Source organism: Mirounga angustirostris, unplaced genomic scaffold (assembly GCF_029215605.1).
Source record: "Mirounga angustirostris isolate CCGP_5_RB_7025 unplaced genomic scaffold, mMirAng1.0.hap1 SCAF_10, whole genome shotgun sequence".
In the NCBI taxonomy this organism is placed as follows: domain Eukaryota; kingdom Metazoa; phylum Chordata; class Mammalia; order Carnivora; family Phocidae; genus Mirounga; species Mirounga angustirostris.
This window is the reverse complement of record NW_026991718.1, coordinates 19,686,263-19,709,779: the sequence shown is the minus strand read 5'-3', so window position 1 is coordinate 19,709,779 and position 23,517 is coordinate 19,686,263. Positions and strand designations below refer to the sequence as shown.

At 50.7% G+C, this 23,517-nt stretch overlaps 1 protein-coding gene across 4 annotated transcripts in view; it reads right to left on the bottom strand.

Annotated features, from left to right (window-relative positions):
* The window catches only part of EFR3B (EFR3 homolog B), an 86,942-nt gene that overhangs the window by 17,486 nt on the left and 45,939 nt on the right, over positions 1-23,517 (bottom strand). For 2 of the 4 annotated variants that reach the window (XM_064571945.1, XM_045884205.3), the window contains 6 exons: positions 8,756-8,877; positions 4,024-4,173; positions 2,408-2,542; positions 1,862-1,940; positions 1,024-1,159; positions 639-800 (listed from right to left, as the gene is read on the bottom strand). In XM_064571945.1, the coding sequence (XP_064428015.1) occupies positions 639-800; positions 1,024-1,159; positions 1,862-1,940; positions 2,408-2,542; positions 4,024-4,173; positions 8,756-8,877 (784 nt within the window). The remainder of the gene's footprint in view (positions 1-638; positions 801-1,023; positions 1,160-1,861; positions 1,941-2,407; positions 2,543-4,023; positions 4,174-8,755; positions 8,878-23,517) is intronic. The other 2 variants (XM_045884206.3, XM_045884208.3) reach the window with 2 other exon arrangements.

The window sequence follows — 23,517 nt, the reverse complement described above, 5'->3', positions numbered from 1 at the left end:
GCTGCGTCTCTAGGGAGACAATTAAGACGGAGAGGGAAAACCTAGACGACGCCAGAGGCCTCCTCCCGCTCCGGTGGCTTCACTTGGCATCCCGCAGGCTGCGGTTAGCGCCTCTGGGAAGGAGAGGGGAGCGCCAGTGGTGCTAAGCCAGGAAGGCTCTGAAGTGAAGAGCTCTGCAAGCTGGAGAGGTGGCGGTCCGGTTCCCCCCGTCCGCATCCAGGTGCGCATCCACGGCCTTTTCTCCCTTTCCTCCCTCCTGCCTCTCCTCTTCCTCGCTCCACCCGCCCCCATCGCTCCAGCGTGGAAGCATCAGACAGGCCTGATGGAGGCTGGGGTGCGGAAGGAGTTCAACGCTCTCAGCCTCTGATCCGACGTCCAGCCTGAGAAACCCACGGACGTCGTTCTGCGCTCTCCGTCAGGCCCGACCCAGGCCAGTCCGAGAGCTGTGCGCGCCGTGGACTGAATCCATTTCCTCCAGCGTCCGCGAGTAACACAGTCCGAGCGGGTGACCTTACAGCGCCCGGGCGCTGTCCTGGTGGAGGTCGCCCCCTGCCCCACCCAACCCGGACGGACCCGGCTGCGCCCGGCCCCGCCCCACCACCGGGCCCCGCCCCCCCAGGCCCCGCCCCGGGTCCCACCTATGGTCTTGATGACAGCCTCCTGGAACATGCGCTCTTCGTGCTCCTTGATGATCTTGGTGCCCAGGCTGATGGCCCCGTCGTAGCTCCCGGTCAGGGCGTAGTCGATGCTGAGCCGCAGCTGCCTCAGCAGAGTGTTGAACATCTCCAGCACCGTGGGCCCTGAGCGCAGCGGGGGTGGGGTGTGGGGAGGGGGGGAGACCCGAAATCCAGGCCTGACACCCCCCCCATTCTCCCCTGTCTTGCATTCCAGCCAGGGGCTTCCTCTGCCCCCTCCCTGCGCTCCCTTGCCCTTTTCTGGCAGGGGAGGCAACCTCCCGCCGAGGGCAGGGCTTTGTCCTCGGGGGCTTCCGGGCCCCCACGCTGTCACTCAGGGCCCCCTTACCGACAGAGCCGGTGGCGGCAATGACCGCAGCTTCCGACAGGACCTCCACGATGCCCGCGCGCACCGTGGCCGCGCTGCGGCTGTTGGCATCCAGGTGGCTCAGGAGCTGCTGGATAACCAGGTGGGAGTGCTGCGGCTGGGGGGAGGAAGACGTGCTGGCCCCAAACAGCAACCCCCACACGGCCTCTGCGCCAGGGCAGCCCTCCACTGGGACCCAAAGGCCAGCGTGGACCAAAGTGAGGTCCTGAGGCCGCTGGCCACTGGAGGTGGTGCCCACGTACCCCGGTTCCTTCTCCTCAGTCCCCCCCCCTTGGTCCCACACGAGCAGAGCCCCATCCCAGGGACGACCTCGATTTCCAGAGTTGCCCTGGGCCCTTCCACCTCAAATGGGTCAAAAGTCAATTTTGAAAATACTGTCTTTCTTTTCATTGTTCCTGGGTCCCACGTCATACTGATAAGGGCCACAACAGGCCACCGGGTTTAGTCCAGTAGCCCGATTACACTGGGATAGTACAGACATCCGGAGGAAGTGCTTAGTAAGCAACGTCTCGAGGCTGTGGCAGCCGAGTGTGGTCTGTGGGCTTGTGTTTTGCATGAGTTTTTCATTTACTTTCTCTAAGGATTCTTTTTAATTGTATTTTATAAAGTATTGATCTGTGCTGTACCCGAAATAAAACTAAAACCTGCCCTTCCTCACAGCTAGATGAAGCAGCATGTCGGGACAACTGGGGGCTTGGGGGAAGTCACAGAGGACGGCCGGCTTTCTCCTTTAGTGCACCGGCCTGCTCCCAGAGGTGCCCTCGGCCAGGGGGACAAGCTGCACCGGGAGCCGCCATACCTGAATTGAGTACATGATGATTTTAAAGCAACGGATGGCGAACACCTTGGGTTCCCAAAGAGAATGGTTATCCAGGTGGCTGTGAGGGAGAAAACACGGGGGGATGGCTAGGAAAGGCAAAGTGATGGTAGGGAGGAGAGACAAGCTTGCGGGGAGAGGGACCTGCCAGAGACCTAGCCCCTGGCAGAGCTCCCAGGTGGGGAAGGGCTTCCAGGTGGCAGTGAGGGAAGGAGATGAGGGACCCGGGGGCAGTCCCGGTGCGGGAGCTGGAGGGAAGCCAAGAACAGAGTTCCGCAGCTGTGGACTCAGGAGTGAAGCCGGGCACCTTCCTCCAGTTTCCGGGAAACTCCTACCAGCACCTCTCCCCAACACCGCGCTCGGCCACTGTGTGGTAACTTCTGCTGTCACACGGGCACACACAAGGGACCGTCTTGCACACAGCACTGCTACCATAACACCTCTTTCCCCTCTCCGCGAGTCAGCAAGATGCCAGGACCTGAAACAGTTCTCTGAGGGCTGGGGCGCAGGGGGGTGGGGGGGACTCACATGAGAACAGGCTTGATGGCATTTTTGATGTTGCCGAAGGCGGCCCGGCCCAGCAGTTCCCGAAGGCACCTCTCGGCCAGCTCTGCTGGGTTCTCTTTCTCCTTCTCTGGTGCTTGGAGGGGCGAGGGAGAGCGGCTGTGGAAACAAGCAGCACGTGGGTGGGCAAGGGATGGCCAGCAAAGCAGGAGTCAGTCTTTGTGCAGAAAAAATTCCTTTTTTCTTTTTTTTTTTAAATATTTTATTTATTTATTAGAGAGAGAGAGCAGGCATAAGCAGGGGGAGTGGGAGAGGGAGAAGCAGACTCCCCACTGAGCAGGGGTTGGGGCTCGATCCCAGGACCCTGGGATCATGACCTGAGCCAAAGGCAGGCGCTTAACGGACTGAGCCACCCAGGCGCCCCGGCAGCCCGTGTTTCTGCACTGCATCCTTGCAAGTGGTGCGCCACGACAGGCAGGAATTTGGTGTGGGCTGCACGAGATAATGTGGGAGGTATCGTGGCTGTCAGAGATGAAACAGGGTAAAGGAGCCCAGGGTGGAGGAAGATCATGGGAGAAGGGGTCAAATTCTCTTTCCGGAAATCCTCGAGGACACGTGCCCCCGCGGGAAGGACAGATAGCCTGCACATCATGGGCCTGGGGAGGCACAGACCAGAGTGTCTCCTTGCCTCAAAGCCTGGGAAGGAAAAAGATGGGGTGTGAAGAGAGGGAGGCAGAGTAATAGAGAAAACAAAAGAAAGTGGGAGAGAGAAGGAGGGAGAGGAAAAAGAAACCATGGCGGTTGGCTCAGGTGTGACTCAGTGGTACCTAAGTCACAGGGGCTGGGCCCGGATCTGGACAAAGGAACCTCAGGTGTCGGGGGGCGGAGACCACCAGGGACCACAGGCGAAGCGGGTCAGGGAGGTGCAGTTCCAGGAACAGCCACCAGAGGGAACACTTATTTCCCACGCTTGTCCCCTGCTCCACAGGCTCAAAGGAGTCAGAGGGAGGGGGGAACCTGCTATTCTCTCACCCAGCGCCACGCACAGCCCAGATGGACAGCAACATGAGTTTTTCCCTGCATCCCGTTTTACAGATGGGAAGAGCGAGGGGCAGGGAGAGACTGAAACCCCTGTCTGAGGACTCCCGATTAAAACCCACTATCTGCAACTTGGGTCCAGGGGCTGCTGGCTGGTCAAGCAGGTTTTAAGGACCTGAAATACCATTAGGAAGTGAGGCAGGAAGGGAAAGTCCTCAGTTAACTGGAGCCATGAAAGGCACTTTAAAACCTCCTTGGCCTGCTGCTTTCAGAGAGACAGAGGTAACCCGACTCTTGGTTCTTTGTGTTCTTACCAGTGCACACTTACCCCCAGGGAGCCCAGCACGGTTACTGTCCTTCCTTCATGAACGCAGACCTTAGGGGGTGCAGCAGGCTGGCAGAAGGCCAGACCCAAGGCTCCTAGGGAGCTGGATTTGGACTCATTGCCGAACAAGCCACAAACACCAAGATCCCTGGCCTTTTGGTTAGGCTTTACCAGCCAGCCCAAACCCTGTGGTTCCCAAGCAGATGGCAAAGGCAGCCTGGGAGGGTGGTCCATGGCCCGAGCTCCAGCCTCGTCTGCTTGCCGAGCTCCTGCTTACCTCTCTGCCTCCTCTATGTGCTGCAGATTGAAAAGCAGCGACGGGACAATTTTGTCCATGTGCTGTGGGTCCCAGATATTGGCTTGCAATTCATCGTTCACCGTCTTCCTCACCACCCCTTGCAGACCTTTGATGCCTGACATTCTGATTCTGGAAGAAAAAGGGCAACAATGGAGCCATGAAATCCTCCGGCCCTGAGAAGCCCAGCTTCTGTGGCAAGGGGAGGAGCACGGTGTGGGGACTGGGGATGCATTCGTCCATCCAAAGGCAGAAGGGAGCCCACCTTCTATCCTTCATGTGACTCAGCCTCCTGGCCAGCTGGCTTCCTGTGCGGGTGGACGTGAGCCCAGGAAGCCACGACCTCTGGCCTATCCTGGAGATTGCCATACTGCCCTTGCCTGGTACCACACGGGCTTCATCCCTATGCTGCCAGTTGCCCCAGGCTCCTCCTCTTTAGTACCCCGCTGGGTTTATTCCAGCTTGAGCCCAAGATATAAGGGCTCAAAGTACTGCCAAGAACTGATGAAGCAGAATTCAGGGCTATGAGCAAGTTACAGCAGGGAGGGGAGGGGGGATCTGGAAGGAGAGACACAGAGCTGCCAGACTCTGGGCACAGAGAGGTCTCAGCTGGGGCTAAGCTGGCTGAGAAACCAGGAAATCAAGTAACAGCACAGAGGAGGCCCCTTTCACTCCCCCCACCCCACCCAGCCCCACTGTGCTGGCCCAGGGTCCCTGCGGGAGGGGCCTCTTTATTGGCTGTGTAGTTCAGCCCCAAGTCTCTTTTTTTCTTTTTGTAATCAAACTTTTTTTCTTTTTTTAAAAAATATTTTATTTATTTATTTGACAGAGAGAGAGAGAGAGAGAGCAAGAGAGGGGACACAAGCAGGGGGAGTGGGAGAGGGAGAAGCAGGCTTCCCGAGGAGCAGGGAGCCCGATGTGGGGCTCGATCCCAGGACCCTGGGACCATGACCTGCGCTGAAGGCAGACGCTTAACGACTGAGCCACCCAGGCGCCCCTCAAACTTTTTTTCTGATTATAAAATAATACATGCCAATTATAGAAAAGTATAAAGAAGATTTACCCCTATGATCACCATTCAAAGGGACCCATTACTGGCATTTTGGTGTCTTTCCTTTCTTCTGTGCATAAGACATAGAATTAAGAACTTGTTCTGGCTTTTTCTCCCCATAACATTCTATCATAAGCATTTTCCTCTATCATTAAGTCTTCATAAATATGCATGATGTACCGTCATAAGAACTTTCTCAACTAGTCCCCTATTGGCCATTTAGGTTCTAAACTTTTTGCCACTGTAATATTGCTGAGATGGACATTACCAGATAAAATACTTTATAACATTTCAAATCATGGCCATGAGGGGAATTAATGAATCAAAAGGTAAATTATTTATATAAAATAATAAATAAATCTTTTAAAAAAAAAAACAGGTGAGAAATGCAAGGCTCCCAGCACTGCCCGTGCTCTGCCCACCGCCAGGCACACACTGCAGGAGAATGCCATCCCCCATCCTCACCGAGCTGCCCCAGCACCGGGTGCCTCACTGTCAACATCTGTTCTAATCTGTGCCTCAGAAAAGTCCTCACATCTTGTAGCTATTTCAGATTCTTTTAATGAGTATTGGAGTTGAGCCAATCTGAACGTTTAGTTGCCCTTTGTATTTTCAGCTTTAGTTTTAAGTGCGGCTACTGGGGTGTTCCCCTGGGCCTTACCTGATGACCATAACTGTCCTGAGAGCAGGAAGCCCCGGCGCAGGACCAGTGAGGTCGGGACAAGGGGCAAGGATTCCTCGGGGAGCCCTCACTTGCTCTGATCCTGCCCCCTGGTCAAGACCCTGAGCCAGAGGCTATGCAGACTTAAGAGCGAAGTAACTGGAATATTATCCCACTCACTATTCTTACTCTTGGTTCTGAGTTACAAGGTACTTCCTAATGCACAAAAAAAATACATCCCAAACACGCTGGACACCTATGTCCTGCCCAAGAGAGCCGGGCTGGCAAGAAATCAGGCCTGATGGATGGGCCATTTCCTCCCCAGGGCTTCCTTATGTGTGAATGTGAATTAATTCAGTCTCCTCAGAATGCCTTCCACATCATACGCATTTTATTCCACGACACCTGAAGCTGACTGACCCTTTCAAAATAAATGCCAAAAGACCAGGCCTGCAGAGAGGCCTGCTTCTCTTATGGCTCCTTGTCATGGGCTCAGTGGAGGCCTACCTAAGAGCAAGGGGCCTGGGGAGTGTCTGAACCCAAGGGGACCACACACACACACACACACACACACACACCAGCATGCACTTATTTACAAGACTCAAGGGTTGTTCTTGGAAAGGGGCTCTGGGCTCTGCTGAGGCTGTGAATGAACAGGGGGATCTCAGGGAAAAGGGGTGCAGGGAGGCTGTGGAAGAGAGAGACAGAAAGAAAAAGGATGACTGATGCCAGAAACACCTGTCACCCTGGCAGGACTTCCTTTCAGGGTTGGCAAGTACTGTCTGTGGGTGCCAATGGCCCTGCCCAGTTGCCAGGAGCAAACGTCAGCCGCCCGCCTCCCCATGTGCCGCACTTCCCAATGTCACAACACAGCGCTGCCGGTGTCTGCTTCTCTGCCTTCCTCTCCACTGTGTACTGTGTGTCTGTGTGTGTTTGTGTGTGTGGAGGCACAAGGGCTGTCCCCTCTGCTCCCCCCTGAAAGCTCAGTGCTGCCTGAGTGACCAGCCCCTGTTACGGCCACACCTGGCTCCAGTCCTGCACCTTCCCCAGCACCTGCTCCCGGACACGCCCCAACTGCTCCAGCCCCTTCTGTCTCTTTATAGCCCATCTGCAGTCAGGTGGCTACGGCGGGGCCAATGCTGGGGAGAGCACAAGGGCTCCTTCCTCCAGGGGCCCCCACTGCGCATCGGAGGCCCCGGGGTGGCACCCTTCCAGAGTCCATGACTCTTTTAAGAAACGGGGGCCTGGGGAGGCTTGGATACTGCCAACCGCTCACAGGGTGACCTGCCCTGGGGACGTTCCACAGGCTCACAGCTTTGGGAACCGGCTCCCTGTGGCACGGAGGGTTTCACTTCCAGTTCCTCCAACCCAGACCATCAGCTGTGGCGACAAGCGGTTGATCCGGACATGCAGGGCTCCCTGACCCCGCTGTTGCACAAAATGTGGCAGGTGATGTACTGGGGTGATGAAGGAAAAAGCCAGTGGCTGAGTTCTGGAACAAACCGCTGGAGAGGTGGGCTGCTGTGGGCATGCTGGCTACATGTCAAACCTCCTCGCTCCGACTCCTCCTGCCCTCTCCGCTCTCTTCCCTTCTTCTTTCTTTGTCTCCTTTGAACACATTCTCTGGTTTCATATAGCCTCCCCGAGTTGATAACACACCCTTTGTGGGCAGAGACCCATTCCTAATCGTTTTGCGCTGAATCGTTCCATGACAAGACTCAGTGCAAAACACCGATTCATCGCTTCCTGGCCTGCGCACCACTCCATCGGTCTGATGCTGCGTCCCGCCTTATCTTCTGTTGGCATACATTCACGTAAATATCTTTGGGATTTTATTTGAGAAGTTTTCTTTCTATGTTGATAAGTGTGTTTCTGTGAGTTTAAGAACCTGATAAGTCTGAGTCTGTGAATATAAAAGCGTATTCTGTAATTCAAGACATTTATCTGCAAGCATTCACTCTTGGCACCTGGCTGGCTCTGTCGGTAGAACGTTTGACCCTTAATCTCGGGGTTGTGAGTTTGAGCCCCACATTAGGCATAGAGATTACTTAAAAGAAATAAAATCTTAAAAAAAAAGAAAGAAAGCATTTATTCATTCACTCATTCATTCACTCCACAACTGTTTATTGAGCGCTTACTGGTCCCCAGGCGGTGCGGCAGGACCTGAGATGCAGCAATGAACAAAACGATGCCTCCTGGCCTCCCAGAGTTTACATTCTGCTGGGGGCACAGGCAATGAGTAAGAAACAATAAGCGTGTTTTTGTAACGTGTCTGAAGGGGATTGTGCTATAGGGGGAAAACGGAGCAGGGCGAGGGAGAAGAGAAGTGGGTGTGTGGGATGTTTAAGAGAAGGTGGTGTTGACCAGCAGTTATTTGAGCAAGGGCTTGCAGGGGGAGAGCAAGTGAGCTAGACAGATCTATGGAGGAAGCATTCCAGGCACAGGAACCGATGGTGCAAAGGTCCGGTGGCAGGAATGTCCTTGGTGTGTTTGTGGGGCAGTGAGGAGGCCTGTGTGGCTGGAGGGGAATGAGTTGGGGGGAGTGTGGAGGAGACAAAGTCAGGATGCCAGCAGAGATCAGCCAGTGTGAAGCCTTGGGCTTTTTATCGGCAGGTAAATATTGTGATGGATAGTCGTGAGTGGGTGTGTTTCTGGGGGTGTATAAATGCACATACTCCTGAACGAAAAAGCACAGGGGTGTGCATGTGTGTATATGTGTGCTGTCACTGACTCTGAAATTTGGTTCCCGGGACCATTACCTTTCATCTGCTCCTATTTTGTGCCCCAGAAGATTTTCCTTTGAAAGCACATGCTGGGAGCCCAGCTCTGCCCACTTGCCCACCTGTGTCCTTTCCTCCCCAGATGTTCTTTCCTCCCCAGCAACGTCAGAGCAGAGGTAAACGCTGATGAGGTCAGACCGTGCACTCTGCGTTGGGAACTCAGTAAGACCCGTCGACACTTTTGCCATTAGCCGAGTGGGCCCCCCGGCCTCCCCTACTCACTTGGTCTTGATTTCCATGTCATCGTGGCTGGAGTGGCACATTTCACTGAAGCGGGACACAAAGAAGTCGTAGCTCCGGTGATAGGATGGGGTGTCCTCTTCGATGTTGGCAAACTTCACAAACTGCCCGGGAGGAGGGAGAGAAGTACAGGTGAGAGGTGACCCACTGTGCTCTTCACCTTCGGGCTCAGGGCTCTGGGACTTGCCATCCTGAGGCCCCCTGCCCTAGTAAAGCCACGGGACATACACATCTGGGAGCCATGCATTCCAGGACACGGCTCTGCTCCCCACAGCACACCCAGTCTCCATGCTTCTATGGGTTCCAAATCCTGCTCGCCCTTCCCATCTACACTACACGACTGGACCCCATGGCCCTTTTCAGCCCTTCCCTGCTGAGGTGAGCAGAGGATGGAACAGGTGAAGACAGGGGACTCTCTTAAGCTCCTGCCCCTTTCCATGCCCCGAGCTGCACCAAACACACAGAGGCGGGAGGCAGTTAGAGATGCACTGAAACAGCCAAAGCCAACATCAAACCGTATCTCAACACTTTAGAATGAATTCTGGGAAACAGGAACAAATCTGAAATTTGATTTAAAAATGTAATTCCATTTTATTGTTTAAAATTATTCATTAATTTATTTTTAAAGATTTTATTTGTTTATTTATTTGAGAGAGAGAGAGAGCAGGAGCAGGGGTGGGGAGGGACAGAGGGAGAAGGAGAAGCAGACTCCCCACTGAGTGGGAGCCTGACACTGGGTTCGATCCCAGGACCCTTAGATCATGACCTGAGCCGAAGGCAGACGCTTAACCAACTTAACCGACTGAGCCACCCAGGCGCCCCTATTGTTTAAAATTTGAGCACATTTTTTAAAGTTTGCCGGTTCAGTTCTGTTAAGTCTGGCTCAGCATTATCAGCTGCTGGATTCCTTCTGCCACCAGGCTGCACATTTGCAATTCTAAATAGGGACTTAATTTCAGTGGAATCCCACAGAGAAGCAAGAATCACAGACTAAGTAGAGTTAAATTGCTAAAAATTAATCATAAGTCTTAGAGGTTGTTTTGCTTAATGTTATAAATTTAGTACTGAAAACAACTCAAAAGATTACCCTTATAATAAAATCTATTCTCCATTATTCTGTCATGTAGTTATTTAATTTTTATAAACATTTGTTGGTTCTAAAAGGATATGCTATTATTTCTAAAATTATCTAGTTAATGCATTCATAATATTCATTACCAATTGCCAATCTGTTTCTCTATTTAACTACTCAAAATCTGTTAACTTTTTCTGGATGACAATTAGCAGCTTCCACCAACATCATTAATTATTCTTTCACTAATAGATATACATTTATTTTCTGTTGACTGATAGAATCTCTACATACAAAGCAGATGAGGGGGTGCCTGGGTGGCTCAGTCGTTAAGCGTCTGCCTTCGGCTCAGGTCATGATCTCAGGGTCCTGGGATCGAGCCCCACATCGGGCTCCCTGCTCGGCGGGAAGCCTGCTTCTCCCTCTCCCACTCCCCCTGCTTGTGTTCCCTCTCTCGCTGTGCCTCTCTCTGTCAAATAAATAAATAAAATCTTTAAAAAAAAAAAAAAAAAAAGCAGATGAGGAGATCCTTCTTTCCAAGTTAACATCTAAAATGTATACATCTATTTGGAAGTGAATATTCTGATATTAGCAATAAATCCAAAGGACACTGCTTGCATTATTGATGGGGTTCTGCAGAAGAGGCGAAGTGGTAATCCGTGTGATCATAAGATCATTGATTAGACATAAGTTCAGGAATTCTAGAAACAACAATAAAGTCAGCCTTCGGCTGCGTGAACTTAAGCCCTGCAAAGGTTAGAACACAGAGGTAGGCTGATACGGAGGCTAAAGAGAAGTTTGGGCTCACTGCTGCTCTTACTGACTGACAGGATGATCCCGGGCTGCACTGCCCTCCCCACGGCTGAAACCTGGGGTGTCAAGGCGTCCATCTACTCGAAGGGGACATGCCACAGATCTACCTGTCATTGGCAGTGTGGCTTCTGAGTGGGACATTTAACTTCTCTTATGGTTTGGTTTTCCCACGTGTAAAATAAATACTGGCAGTCATCATTCACTAAGAGTCTTAATTTTTTAAAAAAGATTAAAAGAATTTATTTGAGAGAGACAGGGAGAGATCGCAAGCACGTGCACACAAGAGCTGGGGGCAGGGGGAGTGGGAGAGGGAGAAGCAGGCTCCCCGCTGAGCAGGGAGCCCGATGTGGGGCTCGATCTCAGGGTCCTGAGATCATGACTGAGCCGAAGGCAGACTGAGCCACCCAGGCGCCCCTTAATTTTTTTTATACTGTATGTACTTCACATATGATGAGGCAGCTTAAAATAAGACAATCTGAGTGTATGCAAGAGAATATGCATTTAAAATTATTAAAACAAGACTGAAAAAAAGAGACCATAATAAAGAGGGAGAAATAGTCAAAGATTTTGTCTCTAACATATACTGACTGTGTAGACTCAGAGGGATGTCAGGAGGATGAATATGCCCAGACCTCATGTTCACTGGTTTGGGAGTTTGGGAGGTGGCAGTGAGGAATGTGTGGAAGCTCATACATGTCGGGCGCTACCCTAAGCCTTTTACACACCTCATCTCTTCTTAGAAGGACCCTAAGAGAGAGAGAGATTATGGGACAACAGAGCCACAGGGCTCAGTAACTACGCGGATTTGCACCACCAGCCCCAGACATGCTGAGTCACTCCTGGAGGAGGCCCAGGGGTTTACCCTGTAGCACGGTCAGTCCCAGGAGACCCGATGGGACGGTCCCCATTCGAGAAACCCTGCCGGTCACTGACCGACAACCTGGCCTCCCATCTCTGCGCACCACCCCCCTCTCCGGACACGGACACTTCTCTGAACCGATGCCTGATCTCTGTGCAATGTGACATCAAGTACCCCTGCACTTTCAGCCTTGACTTTCCTCTTCTTCTAAACGCAGTGAAGCCATGAGCAGGCCCGACCGCCAGTCAGGGGCATGGCCTGAGCGCTCGCTCACGCCCAGTGTTGTTAAGACTGGCCATTACCGGGGCGCCTGGGTGGCTCAGTTGGTTAAGCGACTGCCTTCAGCTCAGGTCATGATCCTGGAGTCCCGGGATCGAGTCCCGCATCGGACTCCCTGCTCGGCGGGGAGTCTGCTTCTCCCTCTGATCCTCCGCCTCTAATGCTCTCTGTCTCCCATTCTCTCTCTCAGATAAATAAATAAAAAAATCTTAAAAAAAAAAAAAAAAAAGACTGGCCATTACCCGTGTTGTCCAGGTTGCTGAATATTTTGACTAGTACCCACTGGCCGTAAGGTTAGAATTGAGATTACAATCAATTTTTAAAAACCAAAAATTCTGTGACGGCCACTCTGGTAACACAGGATAGAAAACAGTCATGGGGATTCCTTTTCTACAACCAGGGGTGGCCTTTCTCTAGTTTCTTCTGAATCTGTGCCCACAGGGCCAGCCCCAGCTGTTAACTGCACTGAAAAATGCCCTCATTCTTCTCTTCTGTGACTGTCTGCGTCCTTGGATTTTTACTCTTCTGCACTCTTCCTCCCTGGAAATTTAGGTCTGAGTCTTCTCAGATTTTGCTTTTGACATGGGCGTCCTTCCATTTAAGGAGACAGTGGTCCCCCCTGCACTGCCGGGGCCACAGTTGGACGGCCACCTCCTCACTCTGCCTCTCGTCCCCCGTGTGACTGTGGACAAGTTGTGAAACTTCCGAGCCACTGAATCCTCATCGGTGATGTAGGGACACTAGGACCTATGTCACAGGGCGGTCACCAGGACTAAAGGCGGGGACGTATGCCAAGTGACTAGCACAGTGCCTGGCTAGCTCAGGAAACAGTGCTGCAGGGACCATGGTGACGGTGGCCAATTGTGGTCTGGTCCATCAGCTCCAGGACTAGGCAGCGTGACCCTTGACCTTTCATGTCACCAACACAGGCCTGGCCAGGCGATCATAGAGGAGGAGCCCAGGTGGGCAGCGTGGACCGTGCAGACAACACACCTCAAATGTGATGCCTGGGGTGTGGAGAGAGGGAAACTAGTTTTCGCCCCCCGCCCCCCCCCCCTGGGCAAACTGGTGGCTGAGGGTGGGAGTGAGGACCGCAGCAGAGGGCAGGGGGGTGGGGGGGATGGCCATGCCCCGCGAGGCACCATTCAGGGGCTGAGGTCATGTAGTGCAATAGGAGAGGACAGAGCACAGCACCGAGGGGCAAGCGGGTGGGACTATGGGATAGCCAGCAGCCATCCCTGCAAGACCAGGGACAGATTGGCAGAACATTCGCTTTCTTCTCTTTAAAATGCGCATATCGGGGCACTTGGGTGGTTCAGTTGTTAAGCGTCTGCCTTCCACTCAGGTCATGATCCCAGGGTCCTGGGGTCAAGCCCCACATCAGGCTCCCTGCTCGGTGAGAAGCCTGCTTCTCCCTCTCCCACTCCCACTGCTTGTGTTCCCTCTCTCGCTGTCTCTCTCTCTCTCTCTCTGTCAAATAAATAAATAAAATCTTAAAAAAATAAATAAATAAAATGCGCACATCATCTCCTAGGAATGTGAGTAAATTAGAGATAATTAAGAAAAGCTCCCCAAGTTCCTGGAAAAACAGGAACTCTGTGTATCCAAGTTCTAATATTAGCAAGGTTCTTATTTCTAAGAGGCTTAAACTTTTTTTTAAGAGGTGGGGGAAAGGCAGAGGGAGAGAGAGAATCTTAAGCAGGCTCTACACCCAGTGCAGAGCCTGATGCAGGGCTTGATCCCACGACCAGGAGATCATGACCTGAGCCGAAATCAGGAGTTGGATGCTTAACTGACTGAGCCACCCAGGCATCCCGAGGCTTAAACTTTTTATGGGTCCTAAGGATTCAGCAGCGCACCGTCATCGAACGCGTGCTTGCTGGGGCAGCGTACAAATACATTGAAGACAGCACTCAACAACCTGTGGTCTGTTCTTCGCATGTCCGAGACTCTGCTCATTGCACTTTGTCATCCCACCTGACCAGAAAAACACATTTCAAATATGGTTGTGGTGAAGCTTGTTTGCTTTGGTTTAACTCGTACCTTGGTCTTTTGGAAGTCAAAATATTCAAAAGGCATGGGCCCTAGAAAAAGCTATTTATAGAAAGGAATTTGTATCAGGTGGAGCCATACCAGGCCCAGCCCATCTTTACTGCTGGACGTGGATGGGAGTGACACGCAAAAGCAGCAGCTAACACCTATATTCTAAGTCGTAACAACATTAAATATTTCTATGGCACCTGCAGTATTTCTGTGGCACCTCACACATCCTCTGAGTTCCCTGGGGCTGCATCACGCCCGCCTCTGCCTCTGTCTTCACACTGTTTTCTCCTCTGTGTCAAATCTCCTTCCTCTCTCTCTCTTATAAGACCCTTGTGACTGCACTTAAGGCCCACGGGTCTAATCCGGGATAACCTCTCCATTTCATGATCCTTAGCTTACTCATATCTGCAGAGACCCTGTCCCCATACAAAGTGATGTTTACAGGTTCCAGGGATTGGCACATGGACATCTTTTGGGGGGGGGGCATTTTTCAGCCTACCAAAACATGCGTTATCTGATGTAATTCTTGGCAAACCAGTGAGTTTTGCAGGATCTGTGTTGCTCCCATTGTGAAGTTAAGGACACTGAGGCTCTAAGGGAGCACAGGTGAATTATTTCAGGTCAACCAGCTGTGATAGGTGGGCCTGAAACTTGGGAATTCTGATACTCTCATGCTCTTTGCCCTCTACCAGTGGTTTTTAAAAAAATTTTAATGTGCATTGGAATGACCTGGGGAGCTTGTGGAAAATGCAGAATTCTGAGCCACCCCAGGACTGGTGAACACAACTATCTGGGGTGTAGGGCCCAGGTATCTGCATTCTGAAGAGCCATCCCCTAGGCAACTTCCAGCCTGGAGGTTCTGGGGCAGCGGGTCTATAGACCCTATGTCCTTTGTCCCCTTACTGGCAAGCTGGACCAGTAGCTCTGGAAATGTTCCCAGTCAGGCTGGGAAGGAGACCGCTTATGCAGGATGCTGGCAAAATGTTGGTAATGGAGGTCAGCAAGGCCGGATAGATGGCCATCTCCTTTGAAGACCACCTCCTTTGAACTACAGTGGTTCGGGGTTAAACCAAGGTTGGATAGGTGACTGGGCCTTGGCTCCATCTCTGGGACCCCAAACGGCCTGGGAGGGGGCTGGGCCGCAGCTGCCAACCATTCCATTCCCATGTTCGCCAGGACTCTTGCTCTGTTAGGAGGTCTGGTGATGAGACTGCACTTGCTGCCCATCCTGAACCTCCCATACAGAGGGTATGTGCCCTGTTTATTACATTATGGGTCATGTAAAATAGATAACTTTTTGTTACCAGGATATCTGAGCGTCCCTAGGAACCCTTGGTGTGATAACTTGACAGAAGGAGCTTCCCTCCCTCGAGTCTGAAAGTATAACTGCTCAGACACACCAGCCCCAATGGCCTGGTCAGGGAGTGTTGACCTATGGAGTCCCCAAGGGACACCTCCTAGAGAGCCCACCCCAAGCTGCTCCTGAGGCTTCCAGAGGCTGACAGGAACCTTTGGTAATTGTGGTTCAGAGGGTCAAACTGGGGTGCTTCATGGGGAACCTGGTCAAGGCCCCACACCCACTGAGGAAGTCCACCAAGACCTGGCAGACATGGGGTTGGAACACTAGGGCTTCATGTGAGGAAAGCCTCCATTCCTCTTATGAGAGACAGTAGAGGGCTACGGTTATAGAAGGGGTCTGGAGCCAGACTGCATTGCTGAGTCCCTCCGCCTCCACTTACAAAGCTTGTCTGCAGCAAGTTACTAAAGTTTCTTGTGCCTCAGTTACCCCATCTGTAAAATGGGGCTAATAAAGGCAGTTTGTCTCAGCAGCTTGGTATGAATAGCCCATCCCAATTGACAGTTGCAGCCTCATTTCCCCTCCCAGAGCATTTTTGGCTTGCTACGAACACTCCCTGGATTCTCACTGGGTCCATTTACCTGTGTGGCTGGTCACTATCTTTTATAATGCATGATACAGCAGGGACTTCCTGTCTGCTTTGCTCCCGTTATTGCTAATTCATACCTTACAAATGGCTTTTGTTAAAATGCTACTTGCCTAGTGAATAAGATTGTGAAATAATAAAGCTGGGTTTATTTTTGTTTTTTTTTTTTAAGATATAGTAATGATGAGGAAGGTCTCCATAGCAACAAACTGAAGATTCTTTTTTTTTTTTAAAGATTTATTTATTTATTTGAGAGTGAGGGAGCGAGTGAGAGAGAGAGAGCATGAGCGGGGGAGGAGGGGCAGAGGGAGAAGGAGAAGCAGACTCCCCTGCTGAGCAAGGAGCCCCACACGGGGCTTCATCACAACCGACCGGAGCTGAAGGCAGACACTCAACCGACTGAGCCCCCCAGGCGCCCCCAAATTGAAGATTCTGAACATGTGACACTTCAAAGGCCTCAGGCACCGCTAGGGCCACCCTTTCAAGATCAAAGTTTCAGCTCTTTATACACAACAAAGGGTGCCAGGCTTGCTGGGGCAGATCACCCGACCCTCCTTGGCACGGGCAGGCGGGAGCTGCAGTGATGTGAATACTGAGGGTTCCTAAGGGCCTGAGTTAATAAAGGGAAAGCAATCTCCAAATACTGACATTGTAAAAACAGCCTCCCCTGGTGTGGAAAATGGAAGCTGAGCTGGTTGGCCTCACTTCTGTGCCAAATGAGTGTCTCCACGCAGAAGTTAACCTTTCCCTCCTGTACAGATGAGCCTTCTGAGCCGCATGACTTCCTGCCGTCAAGGACAGAACCGCAGTCTAAAATGCTGGGTACAGACAGAACCCCAGCTCTCCCCTGGGCCTAGGACTGCAGACTGCCTCGCTGTGTTCGCCTCCACCAGGAGAAACGGGAACAGCTTCTCAGCTTCACTGAGACAAATCCTAGCTGGGAAGCAGATCCTGTACATTGCATGGGGTTGACTGTAACACCCCCTGCCCGGTCCTCCAGCTGCCTCTTGTTGATAACAACTTCCGGGAGCGCTTTTCACTAAAGCCAGAGAACCAGTTCCACTGTGATGTGATCAGGTCCTGCCAACGCCAGCCGAGGCACGGTCATTCCCTAGACCTAGGACATCTTCTCCTGTCTGCCCACATAATGCCGTCTCCTTTTCAAGATTCTTTGCAAAACCGACGCGTTTTTAAGGTCTCTTGGGAAAGCCTGGCCCTTGCTGCCCAAGAAAGTGATCCCTCCAGCCCCGAGCAGCCCCACGTGCTGGCCTGGTCAACACAGTCCAGGGAAGTACGAGCTGCCTCTGTTGTAGAATCCCCGTGGTTGCCGGTGCTGACCCCCACACTGTGACCTAAGCTGTGCACCATGCAGCTGACCTCATAACTCTGACTTGATCCACCTCCAAGGAGCCCACTTCTATCTAGCTCATGGGTTTCTAGCAGTGGTTTCTGCCCTGGTGTTGGATGGGGGAGCATTTCCAGCCTACAGATGACAGTCAAAACCGCAAGAGCTGATGAATTGTCCAGGGGGAGCATACAGAATGAGAAGATGAGGCATCAACCGTGGAGACCACAGACATTTCAGGGGCACACAGAGGAAGAGAATCATTGCAGGAAACTGTTCATTTCCGATTGCTGCTGTAATAAATTACCACAATTTAGTGGCGTAAAGCAACACACATTTATTATCAGTGGTTCTGGAGATCAGAAGTCTAAAATGGGTCTCAAGGCTGTGTGCATTCTGGAGGCTTCATGGGAGCATTTCTTTGCCTTTTTAGCTTCCAGAAGCCACCTACATCCTTTGGCCCATGGCCCCCTTCCTCCACCTTCAGGCCAGCAGAGTAGCATTTCAAATCTTTCTCTCTTTCCCTCTGCTTCCATCATCATTCACCTTCTGTCTGACTCTGACCCACCTGTCTCCCGCCTATAACCATCGGACCCACCTGGAGAATCCAGGAGAACCTCTCCATCCCAAGATCCTCAACCTGATCATATCTGCAAGTCCCTTTTGTCATTTCAGGTAGCATTCCTGGGTTCCAGGGATTAGAACATGGACATTCTTGGGGGTCCATTACTCAGTCAACCACAGGAGCTAAGAAGGATGAACCAGATGGGAAGAGCTGGGGTGACGGGGCCAGGGAAGTCAGGGGAGCCTGAAGAAGATGCAGTCAACAGGGAGAAGTGCTATCAAAGGTAAAATATCAGCTGAAAGATGAGTGGGGAGTGGGTTACTCGCCTGGTTTCCATAGATTTCTACTGGCAAAGACAAATGTACTTTTTTTTTTTGAAGATTTTATTTATTTATTTGACAGAGAGAGACACAGTGAGAACAGGATCACAAGAAGGGGGAGAGGGAGAGAGAGAAACAGGCTTCCCGTGGAGCAGGGAGCCCAATGCGGGGCTCGATCCCAGGACCCTGGGATCATGACCTGAGCCGAAGGCAGACGCTTAACGACTGAGCCACCCAGGCGCCCCCAAAATGTTCTTTTAAAATGGAGAGAACTGGCTGACACCACCTTAACCTGGGATGGCATCCATAAAAAAGTGAGACCCCAGGCATTTGTGTTCCTGTTATTATTCCGGTTTGCAGGAATTCCAGGCAGCAGGAGATCAAAAGAAACAGTGCCATAAGCAAGTAACCAGACAAACCCAGAATGTGCGGCCTTCCACAGAGCAACTAACCTGGTCTCTCCAAAAAGTCAGTGTCGTGAAAAGCAAAGCTGGGCAGAAGAGGGCTGGGGACAGGCAAAGAGCCACAGAAGACCACGTGAGTGCATCATCTTTACTGAATTCGGAGGATTTGACCGATAGCAATAAAAGACAATTTGGGGACTATTAGGGAAATTTGGATTTGCACTAACTGTTAAAAAATCAGGGAATGATTGTTCATTTTGTCAGGTGAGCTAAAGGTATTTTGCAGTAATGTAGAACGTATTGTTTTTTCTTGTGGGTTTGTTTACTGACTTTGTTTATATTGACACTGGAAGATACAGGAACTTGCATGTCGACTGAAGGAAGGAACCAGAGAAGGGGAAGGATAAAGAACCTGGAGGAGAGAGAGAATGGATGGAGGAAGGCCCCTGACCAGATGGGACTCCTCTGGGGAGGAAGGTGGACACGGGAAGTTGAGGGAACCCCACCTATTTCCTCAGGGACAGAAGAAAGCAAAGCTGCCTCTGACACCGAGGAAGCCAATATGGGAGGGAATTTGAGGAGAAAAAAGGAAGGTTTGTAGAGACCACGGAGAAGGTAAGTAAGGGTGTGGCCAAAAATATGGACTAAGGAGCCACCCTGAAAGCCCAAATAAAATTGTGCAGCATCTATCTGCAGAGTCCCCAACCCACACGTCTTGTGGTTTGGGGAGGCACTTCCCTGAACCAGGCCATTCGGGTGGGGAGGGCAGTGTGGCCAAGGGACAGGGAGGCAAAGGCAGGTGGAGGGCGATGGCTCGCACCGGGTCCAGGAGGGAGTCAAAGAAAGGGAGCACCCGTGGCAGCCGAACCTGGGAGAGAAAGGAGGGCATCCTGGAGGTGAGGTCTGGAGGGGACTGGTGGGAGGGCAAGACGGGAAGGACGAGACACAGACAAGTCCCAGCGGGAAATCTGTTTTCCTGGAGGGAGAGGGCTCTGGGCTCCCGCATCCGTCCAGCGCCGGGAAGGAAGCCGCCCTTCCCTGCAGCGCCTCCGAGAGCCTGACCTAAGGCGGTGGTTCAGCGAAAACACAAGCACCTCTGCCATCGACCTTGGGCTGCTTAGAGCTAAAAGTGTGGTTTTATTTTTATTTTTATTTATTTGAGAAAGAGAGAGTGATGGAGAGAAAGCACAAGCAGGGGGAGGGGCAGAGGCAGAGGGAGAAGCAGACTCCCCACTGAGCAGGGAGTCCGACTAGGGGCTCTAGGGACTCAATCCCAGGACCCCGGGATCATGAACTGAGCCAAAGGCAGACGCTTAACCGACTAAGCCACCCAGGCGCTCCTGAAAGTGTGGTTTTAAAAAATTCAGGGAAAATTCACAAAACCTAAAGTTAACCCTCTTAAAGTGCACAATTCAGTGGCGTTTAATACATTCACATTTTGCAGTGAAAGCATTTCATCATCCTCAAAGGAACCCTAGTACCCACTAAGCAGTCACCCCCTCTCCCCGCTTCCCCAGCCCTGGGCAGCCACTACGCTGCTTCCTGCATCTGTGAATTTACAGAGACTGGACATCTCATCTAAATGGAATCACATGCTACGTGATCCTTTGGGTTGTCTCCATCTTTTGGCTGTGGCAGATATGTTTCCGTGACCATTTGTGTCCAAGTATTTGTTTGAGTACCTGTTTTCAGTTCTTTGGGGGTATGTCACTAGGAAGAATTGCTGCTGAGTCATCTGGTAATTCTATCTGTTTAACTTTGAGGAACCACTTAACTGTTCTCCACAGTACCTACACCATTGTATTTTTCACTAGCAATGTATGAGGGTTTCAATTTCTACACATTCTTGCCAACACTTGTCATTTATAGTGTTTTTTTTTTTTTTTTTTTAATGGTCATCCTAGTGGCTGTGAGTTGGTATCTCACTGCGATTCGGGCTTGTATTTCCCTAATGATTAGTGATGTTGAGCATCTTTTCTTTTTTTTTTTAAAGATTTTATTTATTTATTTGACAGAGAGAGACACAGCGAGAGAAGGAACACAAGCAGGGGGAGTGGGAGAGGGAGAAGCAGGCCTCCTGCTGAGCAGGGAGCCCGATGTGGGGCTCGATCCCAGAACCCTGGGATCATGACCTGAGCCGAAGGCAGACGTTTAATGACTGAGCCACCCAGGCGCCCCTGTTGAGCATCTTTTCATATGCATCTTTGCCATCTGTGGATCTCCTTTGGAGAAATGTCTATTCAAATCCTGAACCATTTTTTAATTGGGTTGTCTTTCTGTTGTTGAGTTGTAAGAATTTCTCATACATTCTGCTTGTTGGACCCTTATCAGATATATGATTTGTAAATATCTTCTCCTGTTCTTTGGTTGCCTTTCACTTTTCTCTGTAGTGTCATTGGATGCGCAGAAGTTTTTAATTTGATGAAGTCCACTTGTCTGTTTTTTCTTTTGTTGTTTCTGCCTTTGATGTTGTACCTAAGAATCCATTGCCAAATCCTAGATCATGAACACATAATCCTATAGTTTCTTTTAAGAGTTCTATAGTTTCAGCTCTTACATTTAGGTCTTTGTCTATTTTTAGTTAATTTTTGTATACGTTGTGATGCAGGGACAAAAGTGCAAATTGTAGTCCATGAATCTTCTTAAGAATTTACTATTTGTATACATTAGGTTAATACACTGGATTGGTCACATAGGGGACCTCAGCATTTTCAGATTTAATATTTTCAGTTTATCATCAGTGAGTGATCTCAAAAGGTCAGGACACATACTCACTTCACTGTCCCTGAGATACACATTTGGACCCATCAGGCAATAAGGCAGGAACACAAATGCAAATACCCAAACAAGTAAACTGAGCTTAGCTGGCCCTGGCTCCTCATCTTCTCCAGATTTTCCTGGCCACTCATCATCCTCCAAAACTCTGATATTCTCATTAAGGGCTTGAAAGCATCGCTTAGATTTTTAAAAATCACACTTTACTGCACGCAATGTGCAGGAGTGGTATTAGCAAATTTGGATTTTGTGACAAGTCTCAACACAACGTCATCCTTGTGGTGATCAAGTACAAGCTGGATGAACATCTATTAGGGATGAAGAAAGGAAGAAAAGAAGGAAGGGAGGAAGAGAGGAGCCCTGCACAGGTTTAAGGCTGCAGTGTGTCAGGGGTCCCCAAATCTGCTGCTAGCATCACGTGGGAAGCTTCCTTTCTCTTCCTTTCTCTTTCTTTCTCTTTCCCCCTCTTTCCATGTCTTCCTGTTAATTTCCTAGCAGCAAAACCCTTTATCCAAATGAAAGGCTGCAAACTTCCATACAGGATCCTTCTAGTCCTCCTCCCAGGTCCTCCTTTGCCCCCACGAGACCTCGAAGCCCCATGAAAACCAGTTGAAACACCTAGGCTAGACTCTCTAGGACCACATCAAGTGCTAGCAGGCTGGCAGTTCTAAGATGATGAGGAGCAAAAGAACAGCATTCTCTCGGAGGTTTGTGGAGGTCCCAGTCTTTGAGAGCTGGAAAGAGCATCTGGATGAGGGGTACCACTAGCAAAAGCTGCCTCCGAAGCTGGACTTTTGAATCTATTGTAATTATGTGACTTCACTTACTCAGAATCGCTTGTCCTTATATAACCTTCATGGTGTGCAGCACAGGAATCATGAGCTGACTCACTCCGTGCTGAGGCAGTGATTCGCTGTGATGGGGAATCTAGGAATTTGCAAGGCTGCAGTGAACAAAACACCTAACCTGGGCCTGGTCTGGCTGTGGGGAAAGGCAGTTCTGGCAGCCACCTGCTTTTGCGTTCCCCATGGGGAGAGGCCCTCTGGATGCATGACTGGCTTATTTTCCATTCAGATGTTTTCTCCTAGACTATAGTTATCTTAAACAGGACAAATGAAACAGAATCGAAAGCGGTTGCCGGGGCAACCTGACAAAAGACTTCACCCTCAGCTACTGTATATGTAATTTGTCAAAGGCAGCTGGTTTCCAGGGAGAGGAAAGGGAAAGCCACAGTTGCTAGTTTGGGGCCTGAAAATTAAAATTTAAAGACTCTCTTCTTCTGGGGAAATCAACTCAGGTAGAACAGGAAAGCAGTTGTGATCTGTGCGATAAAAATTCAGAAAAGCCCAGCTGGGAAGGTGAAGAGGGCACACACCTTTGACTTGTCTTTTGTGATGTCCGTCAAATAGGTGCCTTTCAGGGCTTTTAACACCAAGCTGCTCAGAGGCCTGGAGCTGAAAGTATGCCCCGAAGGGGAGGGAGGAGGACCAAGGGCAAGACGTTGAAGAAAGCCACCAGGATATTCGAGGATATAGAGATAAATATGAAGCAGGGAGTTTTTGACACATCACATTCGACATCCCCCCAAACCATAGCCTCTCGTGAGAGCAGCGCCTTGTAGGGAGACCAGCATTACAGAGCTTGGAGCAAGTTCAGTTGGCTCCCTGTATGGATGGAAAGACAGGTCCATAAAGGATAGCCCACTCAAGGTCAACCGGCGGGGCAAGGGCAGAACTAAGCCAGAAGCCCCATTTCCTGCTTCCCCGTGATCTTTCCACTTATCTGATGCCTCTGTCCTGTGGTTCTTTGAGAGAAGCACTAGCTGGACAACTTTCAAAGTGTGCCCCATGGAGTCGGGGGCCAAGCTGTGAGGGCACAGGACACCCCCTGCCCTCAAAGGAATGGCTCCCTTTCCATCTATTTTTATATCCATTGGGGCCCCACTTAAAATTATTTCAGGGGGAAAAAAAATCCATGACTAAAAAACGTTTGAAGATCACCCGTCTAAAGATAAATACGGTAGGGCGCCTGGGTGGCTCAGTCGTTAAGCGTCTGCCTTCGGCTCAGGTCATGATCCCAGGGTCCTGGGATCGAGTCCCACATCGGGCTCCCTGCTCGGCAGGAAGCCTGCTTCTCCCTCTCCCACTCCCCCTGCTTGTGTTCCTGCTCTCGCTCTTTCTCTCTCTGTCAAATAAATAAATAATATCTTTAAAAAAAAAAAAGTGTAAAGATAAATACGGTAGATCGTGGTGGTGGTTGCACAACCTTGTGAATATATTAAAAAACCACTGAATCATATGCTTTACTATGGTGAATTTTATCTTTA